Genomic DNA, 24,910 nt, shown 5'->3' with positions numbered 1-24,910 from the left:
CAGGGATGCTGTGTGAGGCCAAGATGTCTTTACCTCCTCCCTGTGGGAGGCTGAGACCAGGGTGCTCGTCCCTATCTTTTACTAAAACTCAACTTACCTCTAAAATGGGGTGGTTGTAGATGTAACCAACCATCTTATTAAATAAGAAAGAACCAATGCAAAGAAGAAAGCCAAGAGGTCAGCACATCGTTAAAGTATATAGGCTGATTAAATTCTGTAGTTTTTTCTATTAGCCAATGTCTCTCTGCAGCTGTTGTTCCTTTCTCATTAGCATTGAGAAAATTCAAAGTTAATAGAGCATTATGCAGTCTATTTCTGGGGGTTTTTGTTAACCCTTTCTGTTTATTTAGCATGTCCTTTAGAGTTCTGTTTGATCTTTCTATAACTGCTTGACCTGTAGGATTATGTGGTATGCATGTAATATGCTTTATATTGTAATAAGCAAAAAACTGTTTCATTTTACTAGAGACATATGATGGAGCATTGTCAGTTTTGATTTGTGCAGGTATACCCATGATGGCCATAACTTCTAGCAAATGAGTGATTATAGAATCAGCTTTTTCAGAACTCAAAGCAGTTGCCCATTAAAATCCTGAATAAGTATCAATGGTATGGTGTACATATTTCAGTTTTCCAAATTCTGCAAAGTGAAACACGTCCATCTGCCAGATTTCATTCCTCTGAGTACCCTTTGGGTTACATCCTGCTGGTAATGGCATTTGATTGTAGAAGGAACAAGTAGGACATTTCTTTACTATTTCTTTGGATTGTTGCCAGGTTATGGAAAAATCCTTTTTTTTTTTTTTTTTTTTTTTTTTTTTGGTTTTTCGAGACAGGGTTTCTCTGTGTAGCTTTGCACCTTTCCTGGGACTCACTTGGTAGCCCAGGCTGGCCTCGAACTCACAGAGATCCACCTGACTCTGCCTCCCGAGTGCTGGGATTAAAGGCGTGCGCCACCACCGCCCGGCTGGAAAAATCCTTTTTTAAACCTTTACTATTGACATGATGTTTTTTTTCTTTATGAAATTCTAAGGCCTCCAGCACATTTCCTATCAATAATTTATCAATCTCATCATTGCCTTGTGCTAGAGGCCTTAAAAGTTCTTATTAATAAAATAAAACCTGAGCCAGGTATTGGGGTGAACTGAAAGATCAGAGAACCAGAACAAGCCACAGGTGATCCTCTTGGGACAGGCCTTCAAATGGATAGCATAAGATACATAAGCACATGTATACATATACACACACCACATAAACATGCACACACACACACACACATGCACACATAAGCACATGTATGCATATACACACACTAATACACATGCACACACACACACAAAGCACACACACCACACACACATAAATGCACACATACCACACACATGCACACACAAAGCACACACACGTACACACACAATACACAAGCTACACACTACACACACACACACACACACACACACACACACACACACACACACAGGAAATAAGCACTATTAAAAAAATACAGCAGGAAAGAGGTGCTGGGGCAGTGGCGGTTTTCAGTAGGACCGTCGGGTGTCAGCAGTGCTGCATGGCCCCTAGCGTGAGGAGTTTCAGTTAAAGCCAGTCCTTGGCTACACCACAGAAAGAATTTCAGACAAGCCGGAGTGAAGAAGATCGGAGAGTTTACGTAACATGTTTAGACAGGGTCATGTAGGGAAAGGACATATACACTGAAGACATGCAGAGTCACACTTCCGGGCTTTTAGAGGCGTATGTATGATTTTGTGTTTTTCTAATTACTATGTGCTGAGTACTAATTCTAGTTACTAATACTAAGTACCATTCTAGTTCCTATGCTCACAGGATGTCATTTACAGCAAGGTTTGAGGACTGAACTTAGAAATTAAGTAAGAACGCATTCTGTGTCTGGGAGCTGGCTTCATCAGCAGCGTGCTGGCCTTGCAAACACGAGGCGGCGATGGGAAAAATCACAAACCCAGGGAAGAAGTCCTGGTGTCACGGCACACACGTGTGATTCTAGTTGTAGGGAGGGAGACTGGTCTCTGGGACTTGCTGGCTGCCACTCTGGCCTCATTGGTGAGCTCCAGGCTCCCTGTCTCAGAGGAGATGATGGTGTTCCTAAAGGTGGTACCCAAAGGTGACCTCTGGTTCTCCACACACATGTGCACATATATGCATGTGTGCCCACACATGTGAGTTCATAAACAAACAGAACAACCAACAACCAACTGGTTTACTTAAAACCCCTCTAGCCGGGCGTTGGTGGCACACGCCTTTAATCCCAGCACTCGGGAGGCAGAGCCAAGCAGATCTCTGTGAGTTCAAGGCCAGCCTGGGCTACCAAGTGAGCTCCAAGAAAGGCGCAAAGCTACACAGAGAAACCCTGTCTCGGAAAAAAAACAAAACAAACAAACAAAAAAAAACCCTCTGAAAGAAAGTAGTTTTCCTTTTGTCTGAGATTGTGTGGTCATCCTGAGGTGTGCTGACACTCAAGGCCTGAGTAAGCACCGTCTTGTCTCCACGTCTTCAGGAAGACAAGCACCGTGCAGGCAGATCCAGAGTGGGCGCCCTGTCCCTTCCCAGTCCCCTTAGAGTCCCTGTCATTTTGTCCTGTCTCAAGAAAATCTCAGAAAGAAGGTCATGTTTGAGTTAAGCTGCAGTGGCCTTGGGGAGTTCCCAGAGGTCACCTGACATAAACAGAGGGAGGGGGTGAGCAGTACAGAGACCCTGAGCTGGGGAGAGCCGGGCTGGCAGAGCAGGAGAAAGTCACACTCAAGGAGAGCAGGGCAGGGAGCCCGTGTGGCTGGAGCAGCGTGAACAGGTGGGACAGCTCTGGAGGCTGCGTGCACCTCACAGGGAGGAGAGGGTTTGGGGTTTTGAACTTGCTGAAGCAAGGAGGCCTCTTGGGGTTTGGGCAGAAGGACATGATTCAACCTGGCTTTTAGGTTATTACTCCAGAGCTTTTGTTTCAAGAACACTGGAGGGCAAAGGTGACCCCAGTGAGAGATGGCAGTGACTGTGGCTGAGTGTGGGCACCGCTCAGGTTCTGGGTATGTTCTGAATGGCGGCTGATGGGCCTGTGGATGGATCGGATCCAGGACGTGGGAAGGGCGTGAAGGTGCTGCTGCTGAGATGTGGGCTAGCACAGACGACCTCGGCTGGACCCCGATCTGAACCTGAGTCTGTGCACCCCAAACTCTGCTCTTTGGAGACTGGTCTTGACTGTGTTAGACTTGGTCAGAGGTTTGTTGTTCCACATTAGACACACACATGTGGGCATTACTTTGAGTAGACTAAAGGAGTCTTGTCTGAATGGTTTTGTATTAGTTCAGCTGCAAAGTGTTTTTCTGGGAAACCATAGCTCTTTCAGGTTGTAGCATCTCTGCTGTGGTAACTGCTCTGGTTCTCTCTTGTGCTAGGTCCGCTCCATGGTCAGCGACTTCGCGGTCTTCCTCACCATTTTCACAATGGTGATCGTTGACTTCTTGATTGGGGTTCCGTCCCCAAAGCTTCAGGTTCCCAGCGTGTTCAAGGTAAGTAGTCTTGGGAGCCCGATGCCCGAGTGTAGGCTGATCTGAAGTGGGTCTCAGAGGTTCAGGAAGCAAAACGTATTGTGTGTTATTATGAATACGCGCCCTGCTAAGTTCTAGGGAATGGAACGTGCCCATTTACATAAAGATGTGCTGGTGTGGAGAGGTGGGCCCGGGAGCACACTTGGGTGATGTCACCTTCACAGAGCTGCAGCTGTAAGGAACTGGGAAGGAGCAGAAATGACCTAAGACCTAAGAAGTCATCTGGACATCTCTTCAACCATATTTTATGTTCGGTTATTTATAATCCATAGTAGTTTAAAAACTTACTTGCAGACTGAAATAATGATCAATCATTGGGATCCCAAATCTATCTTAGTGCGATAAGTAGATAAGACAGGAGAGCTGAGCTTAGTTCCACAGACCCTCACTGGGTGGAGAGGTCAGAAAGCCTGGGTATGCTCAGCTCCTTCAGAAGACGCCAGAATAGGAGGGGCTGAGGACAGACAGTATAGTAGAGGCGGTCCTTGGTGCTCCATGGTGCGCACCTTTAAACCCAGCACTCAGGAGGCAGAGACATGCAGATCTCTGTGAATCTGTAGGCCAGCCTGGTCTACTGAGCGAGTTCCAGGCCAGGTAGGGTTGCTCCATGGTGCGTGACTCTGCTGTCTTTCTCTCTGTCTTTACAACGGTTGTAAGGAGACACACTATCTCTCTCCCTCTGTTTTGTCTGTTTTTCTATTTTGTCTGTTTAATTTTGTTAAACTTGCTAAAATGCTGAATGGGTTGAAAAACACCCTCCATAAGTGTGACACCTCCCAGAGCACGGTGTTCTTATCCCTGTATGACCAGACACCGTCAGCTTTCCCTCTAATTCCTAGCTGGCTTCAGGACAAATGGATTTTGTATAAAAAATGGCAAATTTGGAGCATTAAGCAGTCTGGGAAAGTTGCACAATGCACAGACTTAAGACCTGAGTTGATTTCTGGGACCTCTGGGAGGCAGGGGAAGACAGGGAAATAGAAGACCAAGGAAACAAGGCCGGTGCAGACCGCCCAGGAAGCAGAGCAAACCGTCTCCTGCCTTCTCTCCTTAACCAGCCAGTCCCAGCTCCCAGGCCAGGCTGAAGGCTGGCGTAATCACTTCTTCTTATCCATTGGGGATTAGTTCCAGGACCCAGGGTACAGATCTCCATTCCACAGGGAAATGCTATGTTTACGTACAGCCTGTGCGCAAGCTCCTTTGTACTTAAACCATCTTAGACCGATTTTATCTACAGCAGTGTAAGTGGTGTTATCCTGTAGTATTTAGAGACCAGTGACACGCTCCTGAATGTGTCTAGCATGGCGGCATCTCCTCAGCATCTTTAATCTGTGTTTGATTGAGTCTGCAGGTGTAGAATGAACCAGTAGATTTAGCAGGCCTGGCTGTGTGATTACTTATGATATCGGTAATGCGTTAATAAGTTTCTGTGTTGGTCTGAGAACGTAACTGCTACCTAAGACTGCATAGTCTCTAAACATAGGTTCTAAAGCTTTTAGAATTTATTTAGCCCATTCAAAATCCAGGACTTGCCAGTGTTACTGAAGAGTTCTTTAACCCAAGTGCCATCGTATCTAATGTAGCAACCAAGTGCTTCTGATTCAGCAGTCTCCCCCTTACTTGCTGTGCTCGGGGGTCGTTCTGGGTGATAGCCTTTTGTCCTCCAGCACTGTCTGTCTTTCCTTGGAGTGCACCAAGGGTGAGTGAGGTTGAGAGTCTGAACAAATGGCTTATAAAGCCATTGAAGAGGGTCCTGGGTCAGATATCCCCAAGCTTTGGGACTCCTAAGTCTCCAGTACTGGGCTCCTGTTTCACCACTGATGAGGGTGCAGGACACTCTACCCTCAGCCCAAGAATCTGAGTAAACAGGGGTCCAGATGGCTTTTATTTGTACTTCAGACATAGTCCATGGCTCCTGTGAGGAGGTAAGGGTCATCTGTTTTACGTACTTTGTCGTGGGAAGTCAGTTTTTTTAACAACAGATTTAGTTACTGATATATTTACTTGGGCTGATTGTGAGATAAAGCTGCTTTCTCTACACTTGGGGAGTAAATAGAGGATTAATGAATATTCCACAGGAAGCTGATAAGTGATGGCTGACCACTAAGGGGGATTTGGAAAAAAAGGCCAGAGATTTCCTTAGGGGTTGCTGTATTTCATGTTTTGTTTTGTTTTCTAAGGATTTTTATTCAAATGAGAACAAAAAGAAAAGCAGAATAGTGATTCAGTTTGATTTGTTTTGTCCAGAGTTAAGATACAAAAATCCAGCTTGTTTTCTCTCTTAGCCGACGAGGGACGATCGAGGATGGTTCATCAGTCCCATTGGCCCCAATCCCTGGTGGACGGTGCTAGCTGCGACCATTCCGGCTCTCCTCTGCACCATCCTGATATTCATGGACCAGCAGATCACCGCCGTCATCATCAACCGGAAGGAGCATAAGCTCAAGGTACCCGAGCTTCAGACCCGAGGCTAAAACGGCAGCTTGCTAGCCCTCTCACTTAGGCTAAGCCTGGCTGTACCAGGAACTGAGCTGAAGAAAGTCTCAGAAGGCTTTTCATTGCTTGCCTGTTAATAACAAAGGCTGGTTGGAGGTGAGACCAGATGGAGCATGTGGCATGATGTGGGGGGGACTTGGACTCCATTACTCTCCTCTCAGACTGGGTAGAGGGGGTGACCAGAGGCCCTGCTGGTCCCTAAATAGCTACATGTTCTGAATCAACATCTATACTGCTTTTCCTCCTAAGGTTCGGCTCAGGGCTTTGGACCTCTGTTTCCCAGAGGCAGGAATTCTTCCACTGAGGTCCATTGTGAGGCTTCAAGGTGAATCTTGAGTTAGGGTTACTCAGGCTAGGGTTAGTTCTAACTCATGTATTAGTGAGATGCCACATGCCTTCCATCTCTATGGTAAAATCCAGATTTGGCAAGGATGGAGACGGTGTCCAGGAACTCAATAAAAGCATTGTTCTGTAGTCTCTAGGACGGTCACAGTGTGACTTGCTTCCTGCTACTCTTCCAAAGAAGGGTTGAGTTGTGAATGTCTGAAACTCAATCAGAGGAAGCTAGGGGCAACTGTATAAAGACCAGATGTTGGCGTGTGTATATATATGACAAGCTAAACCTCCCTTTTTCTTATCTGTTCCCTCCAAACTGGGAGGGTTGTGAGCGTTCTCTGGACTCTTTCCCCCTTCTGCTCCAACTAGCTTTGAGCCTGAAGCCTTTAGCTCACTGTTCCATGACCTGCTACAGCCAGCTCACTGACAGCGACCGTTTCCCCCACAGAAAGGCTGTGGCTACCATCTGGACCTGCTGATGGTGGCCGTCATGCTGGGTGTTTGCTCCATCATGGGCCTGCCTTGGTTTGTGGCTGCGACAGTCCTGTCCATCACACATGTGAATAGCCTCAAGCTGGAGTCTGAGTGCTCTGCTCCTGGGGAACAGCCTAAGTTCCTGGGCATCCGAGAGCAGAGAGTCACAGGCCTGATGATCTTCGTGCTGATGGGCTGCTCGGTCTTCATGACGACTGTCTTAAAGGTAATCACTCATCGAGGGCCTTTGTGCCGGGTACCGTGCTGGAATGCAGGGCTCCAGTATAGACATACACAAACCCCTGCTCTGGAATAATTGATTCTTTTTTTTTTTTTTTTTTTTTTTTTTTTAAGATTTATTTATTTGTTATGTACACAGTGTTCTGCCTGCATGTATCCCTGCAGGCCAGAAGAGGGTGACAGATCTCATTACAGATGGTTGTGAGCCACCATGTGGGTGCTGGTAATTAAACTCAGGACCTCTGGAAGAGCAGGCAGTGCTCTTAACCTCTGAGCCATCTCTCCAGACCAGAAGAATTTATTCTTGTGGGTAAGACAGTTAAATGTGCTTAAGAAAACAAACATGGTAATTATAAAATGTAATAAGTAATCTGATGGACCATTGTCTTGCCATTTCCTTTTCTTTGAATAGCTCCCTTCACGTTAGAGATCCAGCCCAGGGCCTTCTGCATACAGAGCACAGAGCAAGCACCGTGTTGCTGAGCTGTGTCCTGGCCCTTCTTACCCCTGGCTTTTTGTTGTTGAGACAGGTCTAAATGGCCCTGACTGGCTAAAACTCACCATGTAGACTTGGCTGGCCTTGAACTTGTGGCAGTTCTGACTGCCTCTGCCTCTTGATGGCTGGGATTGTAGATATTGTTCTAGTATGTTTTTTATTGTTGTGATAAAGACCATGACCAAAACAACTTGGGGAGGACAGGGTTGTTTCACCTTACACTTCCAGGTGACGGTGCATCGTGTAGAAGTAGAAACCATGGAGGAACGCTGTGTACTGCCTCACATTCCGGCACGTGCTCAGCTGCCCGGGGATGGCGCTGCCCACAGTGGGCTCCCACACTCGCCTTTAATTAAGACAGTGTCCCACAGGCAGTTCTTACTGAGACACCCTCTTTCCAGGTCACTCTGAACTTATGTCAAGTGGATGATAAAGACACCACCCAGCAGTGCTGCGGACTTGTCCACAAACTGGGACGTCTAGAGCTGGGGCAGCATAGAAACCCAGTGTGGACTTTCTAACTCTGAGAGGAGTTCTGTTGTTCTTATCGCCAGGCAGACTGAGGGACTGGGGCTGTTGAGTGCTCTGGATTTGGTGTTCAGCACTAGAGCAGCAGGCGGGTGCTGATGCGGATGGAGGTAGGAAATCCTTCGTCACAGCAAGTTCAAGGCCAACTTTATCTAAGTTGAAAGACGTGATGTGACAGGAAAGCCACAGTCACACGCCGTGGCCACCACTTTAAAAAGCACACAGTGTAACACCATGTGCTCAGCTGGTTTCCGCTCTGGTGCCCTCAAATCTTAGGTCAAGTAAAAATGATTTTTTTTTCAGTTTGTGTCAAAATACACTAAGTTCCTGAGGAGGTGATATTGAATATAGAAGATTTAAATTACATCAGTGAAGTATGTGTGAGTGTGTGTGTGTGTGTGTGTGTGTGTCTGTGTCTGTGTCTGTGTGTACATGTTTGCACTTGACCACAAGCATGTACGCATGTGTGTGTACATGACAAGTGTGTGTATGCATGTGTGTGCATGTATATATGTGTGTGTGTGCACATGACCATGAGTGTGTGTATGCATGTATATGTGACTACAAATGTGTGCAGGTATACATGTGTGTGTCCATATGACCATGAGTGTGTATGCATGTGTGTGTGCACATGACCATGAGTGTGGGCCTGTCCCATCTGTGTCCTCATATCTAGGGAGGAGGAAGACTGGCAGAGGGAGAGGCTGGAGGAGACACGAGGTCCATGACTTACCTATGGATAACAATTTCATTTCAGAATAAAATGATTTTGGTTATCACCAGCTCATCCTTTTGTTTCTACTTTAATTGAAGGAGAAGTTTATGAAACTGTCTGTGGCTTTGTTTCACTTTCAAAATTAAAAATTTATAGAGATGGTACATGGTGGCGCACACCTTTTAATCCCAGCACTCAGGAGGCGAAGATGGGCAGGTGTCCATGAGTTCAAGGCCAGCCTGGTCTACATATTGAGCCAAGCCAGCCAAGGCTACATAGTAAGAGTCTGTCTCACAAAGAAGAGTAGCTAACGGTAACACTGCTGGTGCCCCACGCCATGTCTTGCCATGTCTTCTCTCCGCCCTTTCCTGCAGTTCATTCCGATGCCGGTGCTCTACGGAGTTTTCCTCTACATGGGAGTCTCTTCTCTACAAGGAATCCAGGTATCATGTGGTCCGGCTGGGCCATGGCTCTTGCCCTGTGTTCACCTGTCCTGGCCAGAGGCACAGTCCCCCAAGGGAGGCAGAGCCAGTTCCTGAGACAACTTCCTGTCTTGCCATTTAGCCAAGCAATGTCTTCAGATGTGGGCCACAAAATAGGTCGGGCTGGCGTGAGAGTCTTGGCCTCCATAATGACGCGGCTTGATGTCACACTGGTCATTCTGACACAGTGGTTATTTGGCCTTAAACCAGGGACACTTTGCCAAATTCCTGTAGACCAGGACCACCGAGGTGGCTCAGCAGGAAGGGCTGACTGCACCAAGCCTGTAAGGTGCTTACTACCAAGCCTGTAAGGTGCTTACTACCAAACCTGTAAGGTGCTTACTACCAAACCTGTAAGGTGCTTACTACCAAACCTGTAAGGTGCTTACTACCAAGCCTGTAAGGTGCTTACTACCAGGCCTGTAAGGTGCTTACTACCAAACCTGTAAGGTGCTTACTACCAAACCTGTAAGGTGCTTACTACCAAACCTGTAAGGTGCTTACTACCAAGCCTGTAAGGTGCTTGCTTACTACCAAACCTGTAAGGTGCTTACTACCAAACCTGTAAGGTGCTTACTACCAAGCCTGTGAGGTGCTCGCCACCAAGCCTGACAATCTGAGTTCCATCCTTGGAACCCATGGTGGAGGAGAGAACCAGCTCCTCTAAGTTGTCCTCTGACCTCCACATGCATGCCATGGCATGGTGGTGCTGTGTACGCGTGGGGGGGGGGTATGTGTAGACACACGTGCTACAGCATGCATGCTGTGGTCAGAGGACAACTTTGTGGAGTTGTTTCTCTCGTTCCACATTCATACGGGTCTCAGGATTTGGAGTCAGGCTTGTGTACCACACTTCTCCTGAGCCATCTCACTGGCCCTGAATGTCGTCATTCCTCTGGCCAGAATTTTAAGAGTTCTTTTTTTGGTCTTGTCAATAAGTACCTTCAAATATTTCAAAGAGCAAGCAGGAGAGTTGGGGTTTGGGAACTTAGGGATTTGGGGGGAGGGAATTTCTTCATTGAAACAGTACCTTATTTTGTAGCTCAGTTTGACTTGGGACCCACTGTGTAGCCCAGGCTGGCCTCACACTTGGCCATCCTTTTGCCCCAGCCTGTCTGTAATTATGCCTGGGTGGACTGGTTTTGATGGTTTGCACAAAGATGCAGTTAGCTTGTTGGTCACCCACCCCAGGAACACGCTCTCGGCAGCTGCAATGTAGGGGCGGGGTACGGGACGGCCGCCGTGTGGGGAGAGAAGGAAGTCCGCACCTGGAATTAGAAAAGGTGGTTTCACGTGTTTACTGCCCCTCACTGACCTGACCAAATCGCCTGTTGTCTCAGAGACCCAGTTTCCGTCTCCCCCGGAGGCAGGGCCCGGCTGCTGTGCAGAGCAGGTGGGGGGGCCCCAGATGGGTTGAGGCTCCTCCCCCGGGACCTGCCACAGCCAGTGCGTGTTTTTCCCTCCAGTTCTTTGACCGCCTGAAGCTTTTCGGGATGCCTGCAAAGCACCAGCCAGACTTCATCTACCTGCGCCATGTGCCGCTGCGCAAAGTACACCTCTTCACCCTCATCCAGCTCACCTGCCTCGTCCTGCTCTGGGTTATCAAGGCGTCGCCAGCTGCCATTGTTTTCCCAATGATGGTAAGTCCGTCGTCCCCCCCCCCACACACACACACAGGGTTTCTCTGTGTAGCCCTGGCTGTCCTGGAACTCACTCTGTAGCTCAGGCTGGCCTCGAACTCACAGAGATCCTCCTGCTCCTGCCTCCTGAGTACTGGGATTAAAGGTGTGCGCCACCACCGCCCATCCTGTGTTCACCATTTTTAAGGGTACGGGTCAGTGGGATCAAGAACACTGTTGAGGTACCAGCGTCACTATCCGTCTCTAGACCTTCGTCTTGTAACACAAACTCCAGACTCATTAAACCGCCACGCCTCATTCTCCTTCCCGCAAACCCGCGGGCACCCACAGCGCTGCTCTCCACCCAGATCTGGGACTTCTGCCACCCTAGCTGATCATGTGACATTGTCATTTCCCTGCTGTCCATGTTGTCCCCTGGGTCAGAATTTCCTGAAGTTTGAATAATGCATGCCCTGTTCATTTCTGTTACAGATTAAATGTCAGTTCCTGGGGAACTGGTGCCTCCCTGACCTCCATGGGCACCAGGCATTCACATAGTACACATGCATACATAAATACGTAGCACACATAAAAACATATAAAATTTTAAAATAAATTATATAAAAAGCCTCATGCCGAGTGCCAGTGGCCCGCAGTGCGTGACTACTGCTCTGGTCATCCAGTTCTGCTTGAGATGCCCTAGAGCGCTGGGAACGTCCAGAGAAACTCCCGTTACTTGGTTCCTTCTTGTCAGGTCCTGGCCTTGGTCTTCGTCAGGAAAGTCATGGATCTCTGCTTCTCCAAGCGTGAGCTGAGCTGGCTGGATGACCTCATGCCTGAAAGCAAAAAGAAGAAGCTGGATGACGCCAAGAAGAAGGCTAAGGAGGAGGAGGTAGAGCCTTGCATTTCAGGGCCTGAAGAGGGAGGGAGGGAGGGCCGTGTGTGGGGCAGCATGTCGGGATCCTGAGGGTTACACTGAGGGACTGAGTGTTACCCCAAGGTGTCCTCAGCTGCCGAAGGGCTAAGGGGTCCTGGCCCTGTCTGCCCATCACGTTTCAGAGTTGGTAACTAGTCCTTTCCCCCTTGGATTTTACCCCAGGATCACACTAGAATATGGAGGTGCACTCTGTGATTCTCAGATCCAGTGGCTTCTTTTCTCCAGATCTGACTTGACAAGTGTGTAGAACCCATATTTCTGAGAGTACTGGCTATACTGTGCTGTGGTTGGCACCATGCAAACACAGCTTGTGAGGACTTTCTGTCCTTCATGGCCCTCAGCAGTTGGCACAGTGGACCATGAGCCGTGGCCTAAACACGCACAGAAAGGATGTGTGGCAAGATGGAAACACCAGGCCAAGAAATGAAGGGCCTGGGAGTGTCCCAAAGTGTCCTTCCAGCTGTCTACCTCTCGTCTGTCTACACATTTATATGTGCACACATACGTATATGTATGAACATGCACACGCACACATGCACATGCACACACACATACACACACACACACACACGCACACACACATGCACACACACATACACACACACACACACATACACACACACACACACACACACACACACACACACACACACACACACGCACGGTTTTCCTGCTGCCAACTCTGACCTGGAGATGCCAGGTCTGTCACTCAGCAGACATTGCTGTCTTTTTCAACTATGTTTTAAAATAAAATTTCCTAATGTCTAATGTCTTGAATTTTAAAAAATCTTATATTGTTAGATAAACTGAATTTTTAGATACAAAAGCAATAAAAAAACAAAGCAGAATTGCGTTCCTCCTGCCTGTTGTGGCTGGGAATGTTTTTTTTTTTCACTTGTCAAAATGACAACAAAGTAAACGGATAGGGACTACCCCTCCAGCACTGTGTTTGGAACGGGCCGCGCATATACTGACGTGCCAGTATGAACGGGAGACACAGAGTCTTAAATGACCTCTGCCAGAGCTGGAGTGATGCTCATGGTTTATACACTGGCTGCTTCTCCAGAGGATCCAAGTTTGGCTCCCAGCACAAGTGGCAGCTCCCTCACCTGTAACTTTAGGTCCAGGGACACAACACCCCATTCTGGCCTCTCAGCACCAGGCAACCACATGATATAAATATGTACATGTAGGCAAAACACACACACACACACACACACACACACACACACACACACACACACACACACGGCATACACACGTGGTATGCATGTGCAAGGGCACTCATGAACACACACACAAATGTATTTATCTATCCTCTTAAGCTAGATACTGTAGCATATACTTACATTCCCAACACTTGGGAGACTGAGGCAGGGGGACAGCTTGAACCGAGGAGTTCAGCCTGGTCAACACAAGACTTTGTATCAGAAAGAAAAATGTTTATGCCGTTTGACCCAGGAACTCATCCTGAGAATAGTCAAGCGATACAGACAAAAATATTTTACTCATGTTTCTGTGAACTAATTCACCTAGCAAGATGGCTCCGCAGGGAGAGGTACCATTGCCAAGCCTAGTAGACCTGAGTTCAGTCCTGGGGACACACATAGTGCGGGAAAGAACTGACTCCCAGAAGTTGTCCTCAGTGCCCACATGCACAGCCTCACAGTCAGCACCTCCCACACACAGATAGATAGATAGATAAGTAAAGGTTTTAAATAAGTGTGATTATTAGCACAAAAAAGAAAATTAAGTTATAACTGAATAGTGTTCAATATAGTGTTATACACTGGATTATTAAAATTTAAACTTCTTTTGTTAAAATGTTTAGTTCTTTTAAGTTTTATTATTGTTGTACTTCAAACATGTTTGTAGATAATTTTTCCCTCTATAACTACTCCTTTAAGTGAGTAGCGTTATTTGATTTTACTTTACAGGTAAGATAGGGTCTCACTGTATAGTCCAGGCTGGACTCAAACTCTGAATCTTTTTGTGTTGACATAATTTTTAAGAAAATATTTTAACATGGAACATTTCAATATATGCCTCCCTAGCAGGGTTACAGGGACGCTGCCGAGCTCGGTTTTGTGTATGGGGCCTGGTGATCCGAACTCAGGTCCTCAGGCTGACGCCACAGACACTTCACACCTCCGCCATCTTCCCAGACTCTCCCTTACTATTTAACAGCTCGTGTATTTGGATCAGGATCTAACAAAGGACCATGCATTATAATTGGCTGATTTCCACATCATGTCACTTTAGGGCTCTCCTTTTTCTTTTTGTTGGGAAACTGGGTCTTTGACCTCAGGACGTTTCTCTCATCAGGCAGTTCTTTGGTAACACTGACATGTTCTTCTGTGCCCTGTGTCCCTAGTAATTGGTCATTGGCTCTAGAGCAGTGGTTTTCAACTTTCTTTTTTTTTTTTTTTTTTTTTTTTTTTGGTTTTTCGAGACAGGGTTTCTCTGTGTAGCTTTGCACCTTTCCTGGAACTCGCTTTGGAGACCAGGCTGGCCTCGAACTCACAGAGATCCGCCTGCCTCTGCCTCCCGAGTGCTGGGATTAAAGGCGTGCGCCACCACCGCCCGGCCTGTTTTCAACTTTCTTAATGGTGCGACCCTTTAGTACAGTTCCTCATGTCGTGGTACCCCCCAACCACAAGACTATTTCATTGCTACTTCATAACTATAATTTTGCTACTGCTATGATCCTAAATATCTGATATGCAGGATATCTGATATGTACCCCCAAAGGGGTCATGGCCCACAGGTTGAGAACCACTGCTGCAGAGGCTTACATTCAGGTTATTATTGTTTTCAGTACTCTTCTGTATGCACGGTTATTTGCTTGCCTCACTCTTGCAAGGAGTCAGACCCGTAGAAGGACCTAACTCTACGAATGTGAGGGAAACTGAAAATGGGCTGGGGCAGGCTCTCAAATCCTCTTGGTCCAAGATATAATTGTAAGCTAGGGCTCAGTAAAGGAATCACCAAAATGGCTACTCCATGGCTAAGGGGAAGGTCTTATTGTGGGTAAAAGGGAGACAAAACATTCAGAGGCATCTGGAAGAGTCCAGAGCAGAGAGAAAAAGAAGCATCCTGGATATAACCGGGCTGTCTGTGAATGGCACGTGTTGATCTCTCTCTCTCTCTCTCTCTCTCTCTCTCTCTCTCTCTCTCTCTCTCTCTCTCTCTCTCTCTCTCTCTCTCTCACACACACACACACACACACACACACACACAAATGAATGACAGGAAAACCTTGCTGTTACATAGAGCAGGTCTCCAGGAGTCAGGAAGCCTATAACTACCACAGTGTGGGAGCTAGCAACCACGGGTAACCAGCTGGCAGTGGCCCTTTCTGGCAGGCAGAAACCCATTTCACGGGTTCCTGAGAAATGATGGCCGTAGGCTTTTAGCAGTCCTGTAGTCCAGCTTGAGCTGAGCTGAGACTCGTGCTTGGCCATATGCTCTACTTTTTGGAGTTTGGAGAGTTGGGGCTTCCTTTAGACCTGACAATATTAAGGTTCCTTTTTTCCCTCCAGGAGGCTGAGAAGATGTTGGACATAGGGGGTGATAAGTTCCCCCTCGAAAGCAGGAAGTTGCTAAATAGTCCTGGCAAGAACATCAGCTTCAGGTAAGCCCCCAAATACCACAGAGCTCGCTGCCGGGTTCTGAAGAGCCGCCATGCAGCCAGCCATTCCACTGAACACCTGCTGCGCACCCTGCCTCAGGGCTGGGAGTCACAGGAAGAGAGGCGGAGCCAGTGTCCCAGTGCCTTCTCCTGTCAGGGTGGACAGGGGCTTTACAGAGGTCCTCAGAGGCTCATTAGCTACTTTGTACAAGTGAGGAAGCTGATGAGACATTGTTCCAGGGTTACAGTGCTGCTCATACAGGTCAGGATTTAGACGGGACCTCTCTGCGCTTCCCCAAGGTCAGTAGTGTGTGTCCTCAGCCGGTGGGTATGTCGTGCCTGCCTTTGGGGACAGCCAGAGACAGCCCACTGCAGTGTGGCTTATGGCATTTTTAGTCCAGGGAGCCGGGGGACACTGACGCTGATCTCAAAGCCCAGGCAAGGCTGTGCTGGTGCCTCAACCCTTTCTCTACCAGGCCATTTGCTCTCCACAAAGCACAGGGTCCCGAATGCCCAGAATGTGGGGTCACGCCTGACATCTGTGTCTGTTTGGAAGCAGCTTACCCAGGCTGAAGAAGCCTGGAGATAAGGACAGCTAGGCAAGGAAGAAAGACTGGTGTGCCACATCTGGATCCCAGGGAATCATTAGCTGCTACATGATTAGACTGACTGTGGTTTATACTGCGGATAGATCAGGAAATCTTTTCTTTGGTCCCTAAGAAGGTGTCTCTGTGCTGTTATGGAAGAGACCATAGGCTTTGATGTCTCTGGCAGTGAAGCAGGATCAGTGCTCCTCTCCCTGTGGGATGCTCTCTTCTCTGTGCATTTCAGGAGATCGTCCCCCATGGATGGCTCTGGAGTAGTTGGGTTTCCAAGGACCCAGGACTGTGTTTAGAGTCTTGATTCTGTGCTGTTGTGTAACTTTGGATGGGTACTTAGCCCTGAAACCTTTGGGTTTACACCTTCAAAATGAGGATTATGACTGATCTCTGTTGCTATGATTGTTAAGTTCATAGAGTATGAAAGTCTTTTGTAAACTATAAACGGAAGAGATTCTGTTATGTAAATGAGGATGAACCAGAGTGCCACGCAGCAGCAGTTAGGAGTGGTGGCTCCTGGCTTCAGTGTCACATCCTCTGTGAACTCTTTTAAAGCACCAGCCGACACCTGGGCATCAGCGGCCTGCAGCCCTACACATAGCCTCTCTTTATGCCCTGGCCTCTCAGACTCCTCCTCTCCCTTCTCACGGGGTGGTGGTCACGGTAAACTGGGGTGTGTCCTTTACTTACATATTCCATATTCACTGCCTAAGCTTTGATTTCAGATGTGACCCCTCTGAGATTAATATATCCGATGAAATGCCTAAAACCACGGTCTGGAAGGCTCTCAGTATAAATTCTGGAAATACAAAGGAAAAAAGGTAAAGAGAATTCTAACTTCCCATTTTTATTTACTTCTGGCTTTTGGAATGGCAATAATGTTAAAGGTAAGATGTACATTACTTACAGGATTGAATTTGCCTAGTAAATAACAAAACTCTTTCTGCTAACTGTACAGTAAGACAAATAAAAATAAAAAGTTTCCAAATATTTGAAAAGGCAGGTTGTTCTGAACTACCTATTTACTTCAGTCCCAAGGGCAGGCTGTAATTATTTTGGAATGTAAATTTGCTTTATCTGCTTAGTTTATTTAATCTACTTGGAGAAAGTTTCTCATTTCAGAATCTGAAGGTTGTCTCTGGTTACTGCAACCACACAAACTGGAAAATTGCTAAAAGCCTGGATCAATACCATTAACACTAATAAATAATATGATAGCATTGGCTCCGACTTTAACCCACTTAACTTAGGTTCTAAAATGAGAATTTTGCTAAACATAACAGTTTTCTTATTCTGCAAGGAAATTTCTCTGTATCATTTAATAGTAACATAGATCAGTTTTAATCAGAAAGGATTGGAGGCATCTTTGCCTGCATTAAGGAATGCTATGTATATAAGTTACGATTTTAGCCCAAACACCACTGACATTTAAGTCCTCAGAAAAATGAAGGCAAAAATTCGAGGTCTTGATACAGATAACAGGTTTTGTTAAAACCCACAAGCCAGGAACTGGGAAAACTGGTCCTGCTCCTACTTCCGGGTGTAACTTGGCATTTTGCCACTTGTGACATTTGGTTCAGTGGTAGAATGTGGGTGCCAAGCAGCAACCAAAGTCTTCTCAGAGTCACGGCTGCCGGCATGTGGGTCCCTCATTCCTTCCCTGAATGGGTTAAATAGATCCGAGCTGAAGGCAGGTGAGCCACAGAATCTGGTTTCTCTCAGAGGAAAATCCAGGCAGCTGTGGAAATGTATAACACATGTGGTTATTTTTAGTTGAGAACTAGTCTACTTGTAAATGAACTTAAGATACAGCCAAGTTGTGGCGTCTTCGGAGTACCGTGTTGAGAGCAGGCGCGAGTCCTGTGTCCTTTGTCTCACTTTGTCATCCAGCCTCTTCAACTGAGAGCCTCTGCTGGGGAAGAAGATTTGGGCCACGAGGTGCCTCAGAGACGTTCTGGTTTTCGAGAAAATGGTGAGTCTCTCAGAGAAGAGCCGGGCTGAGTCTGGCCCCGTCCTTGGTCATCTCAAAGCCATCCACACGGAAGCATTCAGTCACTCTCGGTGTGCGTTTTGGAGGATGCCCAGCTCCCCTCATACCAGCAGCCAGGCACCAGCGGGGCCACCGTCAGGCCGACTTCCTGCTGCCTCCTCTCCTCTTTCTTCCTTCTCTTCAGAACCGCCACCATTAAAGAGCCAGCTTCCCATTTTCAGACAATTTCTCCAGTGCTCTCTGCTGGCCTAGTGAGCCACATGAGTCCATTCTGCCATTGAGGATTCCTTCTTGAGGTCCCTCTTCGTGAATGGTGGCTTGGGGTGGTAGCAGAGAAGCCGGAGAGGGGAGGCTCCTGGGCCTGCTGCTAGCTGCAGGCTCCTGAGAAGCCTGGGCCTCGCTTCCATTTCTACTTGGGAAGGGGTGCTGGTCAGACCAGACACGGTAGCAGGTCTGCTGTCTGAGGTCGGCCATCCGAGCATCAGCAATGGCCACCACCAGAGCTGGCAAGATGCTGCTGGCCTGGGGTCATCCATATCACTCCCCAGAAGCAGTCAGTACAAGGCCATGAGACCCTTGGAAGAAGCAGGGCCAAGTGTGAGAGCAAGAGCTCAGCTGACTAAAGGCAAGGCCTCGGGGACACCAGCGAAGCAGGAGGATGGACATCTTTCCTTGGGTTGGTTTCCTTGAGGAAGAAGGACCCTGCTAGCCGAGGAATTAATCTAGAGACCAGGGAAGACTCCCTCGCCTGGGGGTTTGTTACCAGGTCTGTTTGTAGCCATCTAGGAACGATCTGATACCAGTTGTTCGTGGGTAGGAAGGTGAATCTGGGGTTGGTGGCTATTTTGTGGGACTGTTGGACACTCGGCTGCTGTGTCTTGAGGCTACATTACTCCTTCACCCTGGAGAGACCCAAGTGCGCACGGACATCTCCTTAGCTGCCTTGGTAGCGAACTCCATCATCATCACTCAGTGGATCAAAACCGCCTTCAGCCATGTGGCTCCCTCGCCACAAATTCCTTTTGGGTGACAGAAGTTCGGGCTCTCAGATGTAAAAAGCCATGCTAAGAAACGAACTGTAAGTGGTGACGTCGATTTGGTCACTTAGTTTAAAAGTATGTGTATGATTTCTCTCTCCTGTGTTCTAACACTGTCATCAAGGCTTTGGGCCTCAGCGCTGTGGACCCCTCCTTCCTCTGGGCACAGAAGTGACTGGCGAGCTGGTCACGCTGGTTCTCCGCCTGCATCTTTGTCCAGAAGACACCACACACACACAGTGAGCGCGTGCTTTCATTCCTGGGTGAAGGAGCGCTGCATCATTTTATTGCAGTTCACACCTTGGACTCCAAGGCATCTGCTCGTTCTCCGCAGGCCTTTGGTGTTGAAGGGAATCTGTGTGATCACCACTTCCCTGCCTGTTGGGACCACTGCCATTTTGATGTAGAGATGATTTTCAAGCTATTTAACAATTGGTACAGGGCAGACGCAAGCCACGCAGAGCAGATATCCTTTGTAAAATAGTAGCAGGCATTGCTGTTCAGTGCGTGGTGGATGAATGAATGCCTCGCTGCTCTCAAATCCTAAAATGACATCCTCTCAAATATAGGTATTGTTCCTGGTTTGGCTGATCTCTGCACATGAGAGATCTCTGTTGTGTCTCAGCAGCAGCCCTGGCTTGCTCTCAGGGACTACACACTGGAACAGGCAGGTGTCACAGAAATCAGTGGGCTTTATAGTCTCTGTGAGCCAAATTCCAGAGCGCATCACTTCAGGACAGATCTAACAGTTGTAGCCCTTACCCAGCTCAGAAGGGTTCAGAAGCGGCCTGTCAGTGGGAAAACGTTCTTGGTAACTTTCCACCCCTCCAGCTACTTCCTCGAACTTGTGTCCTTCTCCATTGCGTTAGTCCCCTGGGAACACCCCCGTCTTTTTCCTCCTGTGTGTGTGTGTGTGTGTGTGTGTGTGTGTGTGTGTGTGTGTGTAGGGAAATTGGTGACTACTTCCTCCACTGCTCTGGCCTCAATGCGCCTGAGAGGCGTGTAACAGTGAGGAGCCCATCGTGCAAGGAAGCCGGTGACAGTGTCCCCGAGGGAAATGCCTCTTTCCAAGCACTGGTTCTTGAGTTGCCCTCTACGTGTTTAGCTGCTGGAAGGTGGGGGCTGCCTTTTTAGCTCTGAGCAGCGCAGCTAGGGGACCTCTGATTTTTTTTTTCTCATGCCAACATTTGCTGGGACCAGAGAAGTGATCACCTCTTCTATGACAAGGGTAGCTTCTTGAGTGTTGCCAGCCAATGTCCTGACATCCTGGTGATGTCAACTGGTGATGTGAACAGAGTGAGTGGGGGGAGGCTGAGGTTCAAGAACATGTTGGTAGTGAAGCCTTGACTCTGAAGGAAAAGATGTGGGTTTCCTAAGTGGCCAGGTTGCTTCCTGATGACTATCAGGGAAGGGTTGCTCTAGGAGAGGGTGAAGACCTGAAGAGATATACTGTGCAGCTGCCTGTGGTGTTTGGTTGTATAATACACGTGCAACTTGGGAGGGGTCAGGAGGCTCTGGGCTTTGCCACTCACAGCCCCATCCCAGGTCTCCTTAATTCATGAAACTTGCCTTCATGGTGGAGGGAAAGTGAGCCATATCTTCCCAAAGACAATGTGAATAGTTGTAATTTCTCTTTGTTGGTGATGGAACAGACTTTTAAATTACTTATAAATGTTGGATAAAGATCTGGCATTGACTAAGTCCCTGACTTGCCCTCAGGCTGGGTTGCTGATGGCCGCACCCCAGTCTCCCCTCTGGAGAGTCAGTCCATGGTTTACGATCATCCAAAAAGGACAATTCATTCCACTTTCTCCTCCACCTGCTCAGCTCTCCAGTCTCCCTTCTTAGTCAGGGAAGCGGTGATTGTCCTTGTGTCCTCTCTAGTGATCCTGAAGCACAGGGCTAGCTAGGATCTAGGCCCCTGGGTTTCCTTAGTCTTTAATGAGCATCAGAGACATCATGTCACACGTGTCCCCTCAGACTTTACAGTGTCTCTGAAGGTCTTTTGCAAGAGTGACAGCACCCCCTGGGAATTTTAATTTGACTAACTGTGTGTGTGAGGGTGTTTGCCTACATGTGTGTCTTTGTACCGTGTGTGTGCCTGGTGCTGAAGAGAGCAGAGGCCATCAGATCTCCTGCAATCGAATTTATAGACAGTTGTGAACTGCCATGTAGGTTCTGGGAATTGAACCTGGGTCCTTAACTGTTGAACCATGTCCTCAGCTCCCAGGGCTCTGTGGGGTCGAGCCAGTTTGTCTCTCGTCTCTCCCAGACTCTCCTTCAAGTTTCCAAGCCCATCCTTGTTGGACATTCATAGGCCCTGCACTGAATTTTCTCCACCATCTTGACTTTCTCTTGGTGGAAATCTTTTAGCCGGCCCTGGCTGGTCAGGTGAGACTTCACCCACACTCTTGCCTGTTCTGCCTCAGCTTTCCAAGAACTCTCTCCCCTTCAGCTCTTCTGGCCATTGTTCAAGTTGCCTCTGAGGAAAGAGTCATAATCAGAGCTCCTGACAGCGCCACCACTTGAGGTGGTGAGGGCTTTGAGTTCAGGGGCTGCTGACACCTCTCGGGCCTGGATGGTTATGTTCTAGACTGGATGATTATGTTCGGGCCTAGATGGTTATGTTCTAGACTGGATGATTATGTTCGGGCCTAGATGGTTATGTTCTGGACTGGATGGTTATGTTCTGGACTAGATGGTTATGTTCTGGACTGGATAGTTATGTTCATGCCTAGATGGTTATGTTCTGGACTGGATAGTTATTTTTGGTTGTGAGCCTAGCCTTTAACGACTGAGCTATCCCTCCAGCCCTGGACTGGATAGTTATGTTCATGCCTAGATGGTTATGTTCTGGACTGGATGGTTATGTTTTGGACTGGATGGTTATGTTCGGGCCTAGATGGTTATGTTCTGGACTGGATGGTTATGTTCAGGCCTAGATGGTTATGTTCTGGACTGGATGGTTATGTTCTGGACTGGATGGCTATGTTCGGGACTGGATGGTTATGTTCGGGACTGGATGGTTATGTTCGGGACTGGATGGTTATGTTCGGGACTGGATGGTTATGTTCGGGACTGGATGGTTATGTTCGGGACTGGATGGTTATGTTCGGGACTGGATGGTTATGTTCGGGACTGGATGGTTATGTTCGGGACTGGATGGTTATGTTCGGGACTGGATGGTTATGTTCGGGACTGGATGGTTGTTCGGGCCTAGATGGTTATGTTCATGCCTAGATGGTTATGTTCTGGACTGGATGGTTATGTTCGGGACTGGATGGTTATGTTCTGGACTGGATGGTTATGTTCGGGACTGGATGGTTATGTTCGGGACTGGATGGTTATGTTCGGGACTGGATGGTTATGTTCGGGACTGGATGGTTATGTTCGGGACTGGATGGTTATGTTCGGGACTGGATGGTTGTTCGGGCCTAGATGGTTATGTTCATGCCTAGATGGTTATGTTCTGGACTGGATGGTTATGTTCGGGACTGGATGGTTATGTTCGGGACTGGATGGTTATGTTCTGGACTGGATGGTTGTGTTCTGGACTGGATGGTTATGTTCGGGACTGGATGGTTATGTTCGGGACTGGATGGTTATGTTCGGGACTGGATGGTTATGTTCGGGACTGGATGGTTATGTTCGGGACTGGATGGTTGTTCGGGCCTAGATGGTTATGTTCATGCCTAGATGGTTATGTTCTGGACTGGATGGTTATGTTCGGGACTGGATGGTTATGTTCGGGACTGGATGGTTATGTTCGGGACTGGATGGTTATGTTCGGGACTGGATGGTTGTTCGGGCCTAGATGGTTATGTTCATGCCTAGATGGTTATGTTCTGGACTGGATGGTTATGTTCTGGACTGGATGGTTATGTTCGGGACTGGATGGTTATGTTCGGGACTGGATGGTTATGTTCTGGACTGGATGGTTATGTTCTGGACTGGATGGTTGTGTTCTGGACTGGATGGTTATGTTCGGGACTGGATGGTTATGTTCTGGACTGGATGGTTATGTTCGGGACTGGATGGTTATGTTCGGGACTGGATGGCTGTGTTCTGGACTGGATGGCTATGTTCGGGACTGGATGGTTATGTTCGGGACTGGATGGTTATGTTCGGGACTGGATGGTTATGTTCGGGACTGGATGGTTATGTTCGGGACTGGATGGTTATGTTCGGGACTGGATGGTTATGTTCGGGACTGGATGGTTATGTTCGGGACTGGATGGTTATGTTCGGGACTGGATGGTTATGTTCGGGACTGGATGGTTATGTTCGGGACTGGATGGTTATGTTCGGGACTGGATGGTTATGTTCGGGACTGGATGGTTATGTTCGGGACTGGATGGTTATGTTCGGGACTGGATGGTTATGTTCGGGACTGGATGGTTATGTTCGGGACTGGATGGTTATGTTCGGGACTGGATGGTTGTTCGGGCCTAGATGGTTATGTTCATGCCTAGATGGTTATGTTCTGGACTGGATGGTTATGTTCGGGACTGGATGGTTATGTTCTGGACTGGATGGTTATGTTCGGGACTGGATGGTTATGTTCGGGACTGGATGGTTATGTTCGGGACTGGATGGTTATGTTCGGGACTGGATGGTTATGTTCGGGACTGGATGGTTATGTTCGGGACTGGATGGTTGTTCGGGCCTAGATGGTTATGTTCATGCCTAGATGGTTATGTTCTGGACTGGATGGTTATGTTCGGGACTGGATGGTTATGTTCGGGACTGGATGGTTATGTTCTGGACTGGATGGTTGTGTTCTGGACTGGATGGTTATGTTCGGGACTGGATGGTTATGTTCGGGACTGGATGGTTATGTTCGGGACTGGATGGTTATGTTCGGGACTGGATGGTTATGTTCGGGACTGGATGGTTGTTCGGGCCTAGATGGTTATGTTCATGCCTAGATGGTTATGTTCTGGACTGGATGGTTATGTTCGGGACTGGATGGTTATGTTCGGGACTGGATGGTTATGTTCGGGACTGGATGGTTATGTTCGGGACTGGATGGTTGTTCGGGCCTAGATGGTTATGTTCATGCCTAGATGGTTATGTTCTGGACTGGATGGTTATGTTCTGGACTGGATGGTTATGTTCGGGACTGGATGGTTATGTTCGGGACTGGATGGTTATGTTCTGGACTGGATGGTTATGTTCTGGACTGGATGGTTGTGTTCTGGACTGGATGGTTATGTTCGGGACTGGATGGTTATGTTCTGGACTGGATGGTTATGTTCGGGACTGGATGGTTATGTTCGGGACTGGATGGTTATGTTCGGGACTGGATGGTTATGTTCGGGACTGGATGGTTATGTTCGGGACTGGATGGCTGTGTTCTGGACTGGATGGTTATGTTCGGGACTGGATGGTTATGTTCTGGACTGGATGGTTATGTTCGGGACTGGATGGTTATGTTCTGGACTGGATGGTTATGTTCGGGACTGGATGGTTATGTTCGGGACTGGATGGCTGTGTTCGGGACTGGATGGCTGTGTTCGGGACTGGATGGTTATGCTCTGACATGACACATTGGGGAGGGACTAAGCATTTTTAAGCTCCCATGTTCGTCTGTATTGTTCTACATTCATTGTAAACAGAAAAACATTCAAAATTCAAACAGAAGCAAGTTTTCTGCTTTGACTATTTTTAAGTGACTCTTGGTGACCCCTCTGACGCTCTTGCTCTGTGAGAAAGGTTCTCACTGTGTAGACAAAGCTAGTCTTGAGCCTGCAGC

General features: G+C 47.9%; 1 protein-coding gene across 2 annotated transcripts in view; it reads left to right on the top strand.

Moving 5' to 3' along the window:
• Positions 1-21,809, top strand: part of Slc4a8 (solute carrier family 4 member 8) — a 71,159-nt gene extending 49,350 nt beyond the window's left edge. For both annotated transcript variants that reach the window (XM_028874543.2, XM_037197357.1), the window contains exons 17-25: positions 3,423-3,536; positions 5,861-6,022; positions 6,856-7,107; positions 9,235-9,303; positions 10,809-10,982; positions 11,716-11,853; positions 15,441-15,532; positions 16,854-16,949; positions 18,019-21,809. In XM_028874543.2, coding sequence (XP_028730376.1) covers positions 3,423-3,536; positions 5,861-6,022; positions 6,856-7,107; positions 9,235-9,303; positions 10,809-10,982; positions 11,716-11,853; positions 15,441-15,532; positions 16,854-16,949; positions 18,019-18,031 — 1,110 coding nt within the window. In that variant the 3' untranslated portion in view covers positions 18,032-21,809. The remainder of the gene's footprint in view (positions 1-3,422; positions 3,537-5,860; positions 6,023-6,855; positions 7,108-9,234; positions 9,304-10,808; positions 10,983-11,715; positions 11,854-15,440; positions 15,533-16,853; positions 16,950-18,018) is intronic.
• The last annotated feature ends 3,101 nt before the right edge of the window (positions 21,810-24,910 follow it).

This window comes from Peromyscus leucopus, chromosome 20 (genome assembly GCF_004664715.2).
Source record: "Peromyscus leucopus breed LL Stock chromosome 20, UCI_PerLeu_2.1, whole genome shotgun sequence".
Lineage (NCBI taxonomy): Eukaryota > Metazoa > Chordata > Mammalia > Rodentia > Cricetidae > Peromyscus > Peromyscus leucopus.
This window is presented reverse-complemented; position numbering and strand designations above follow the sequence as displayed.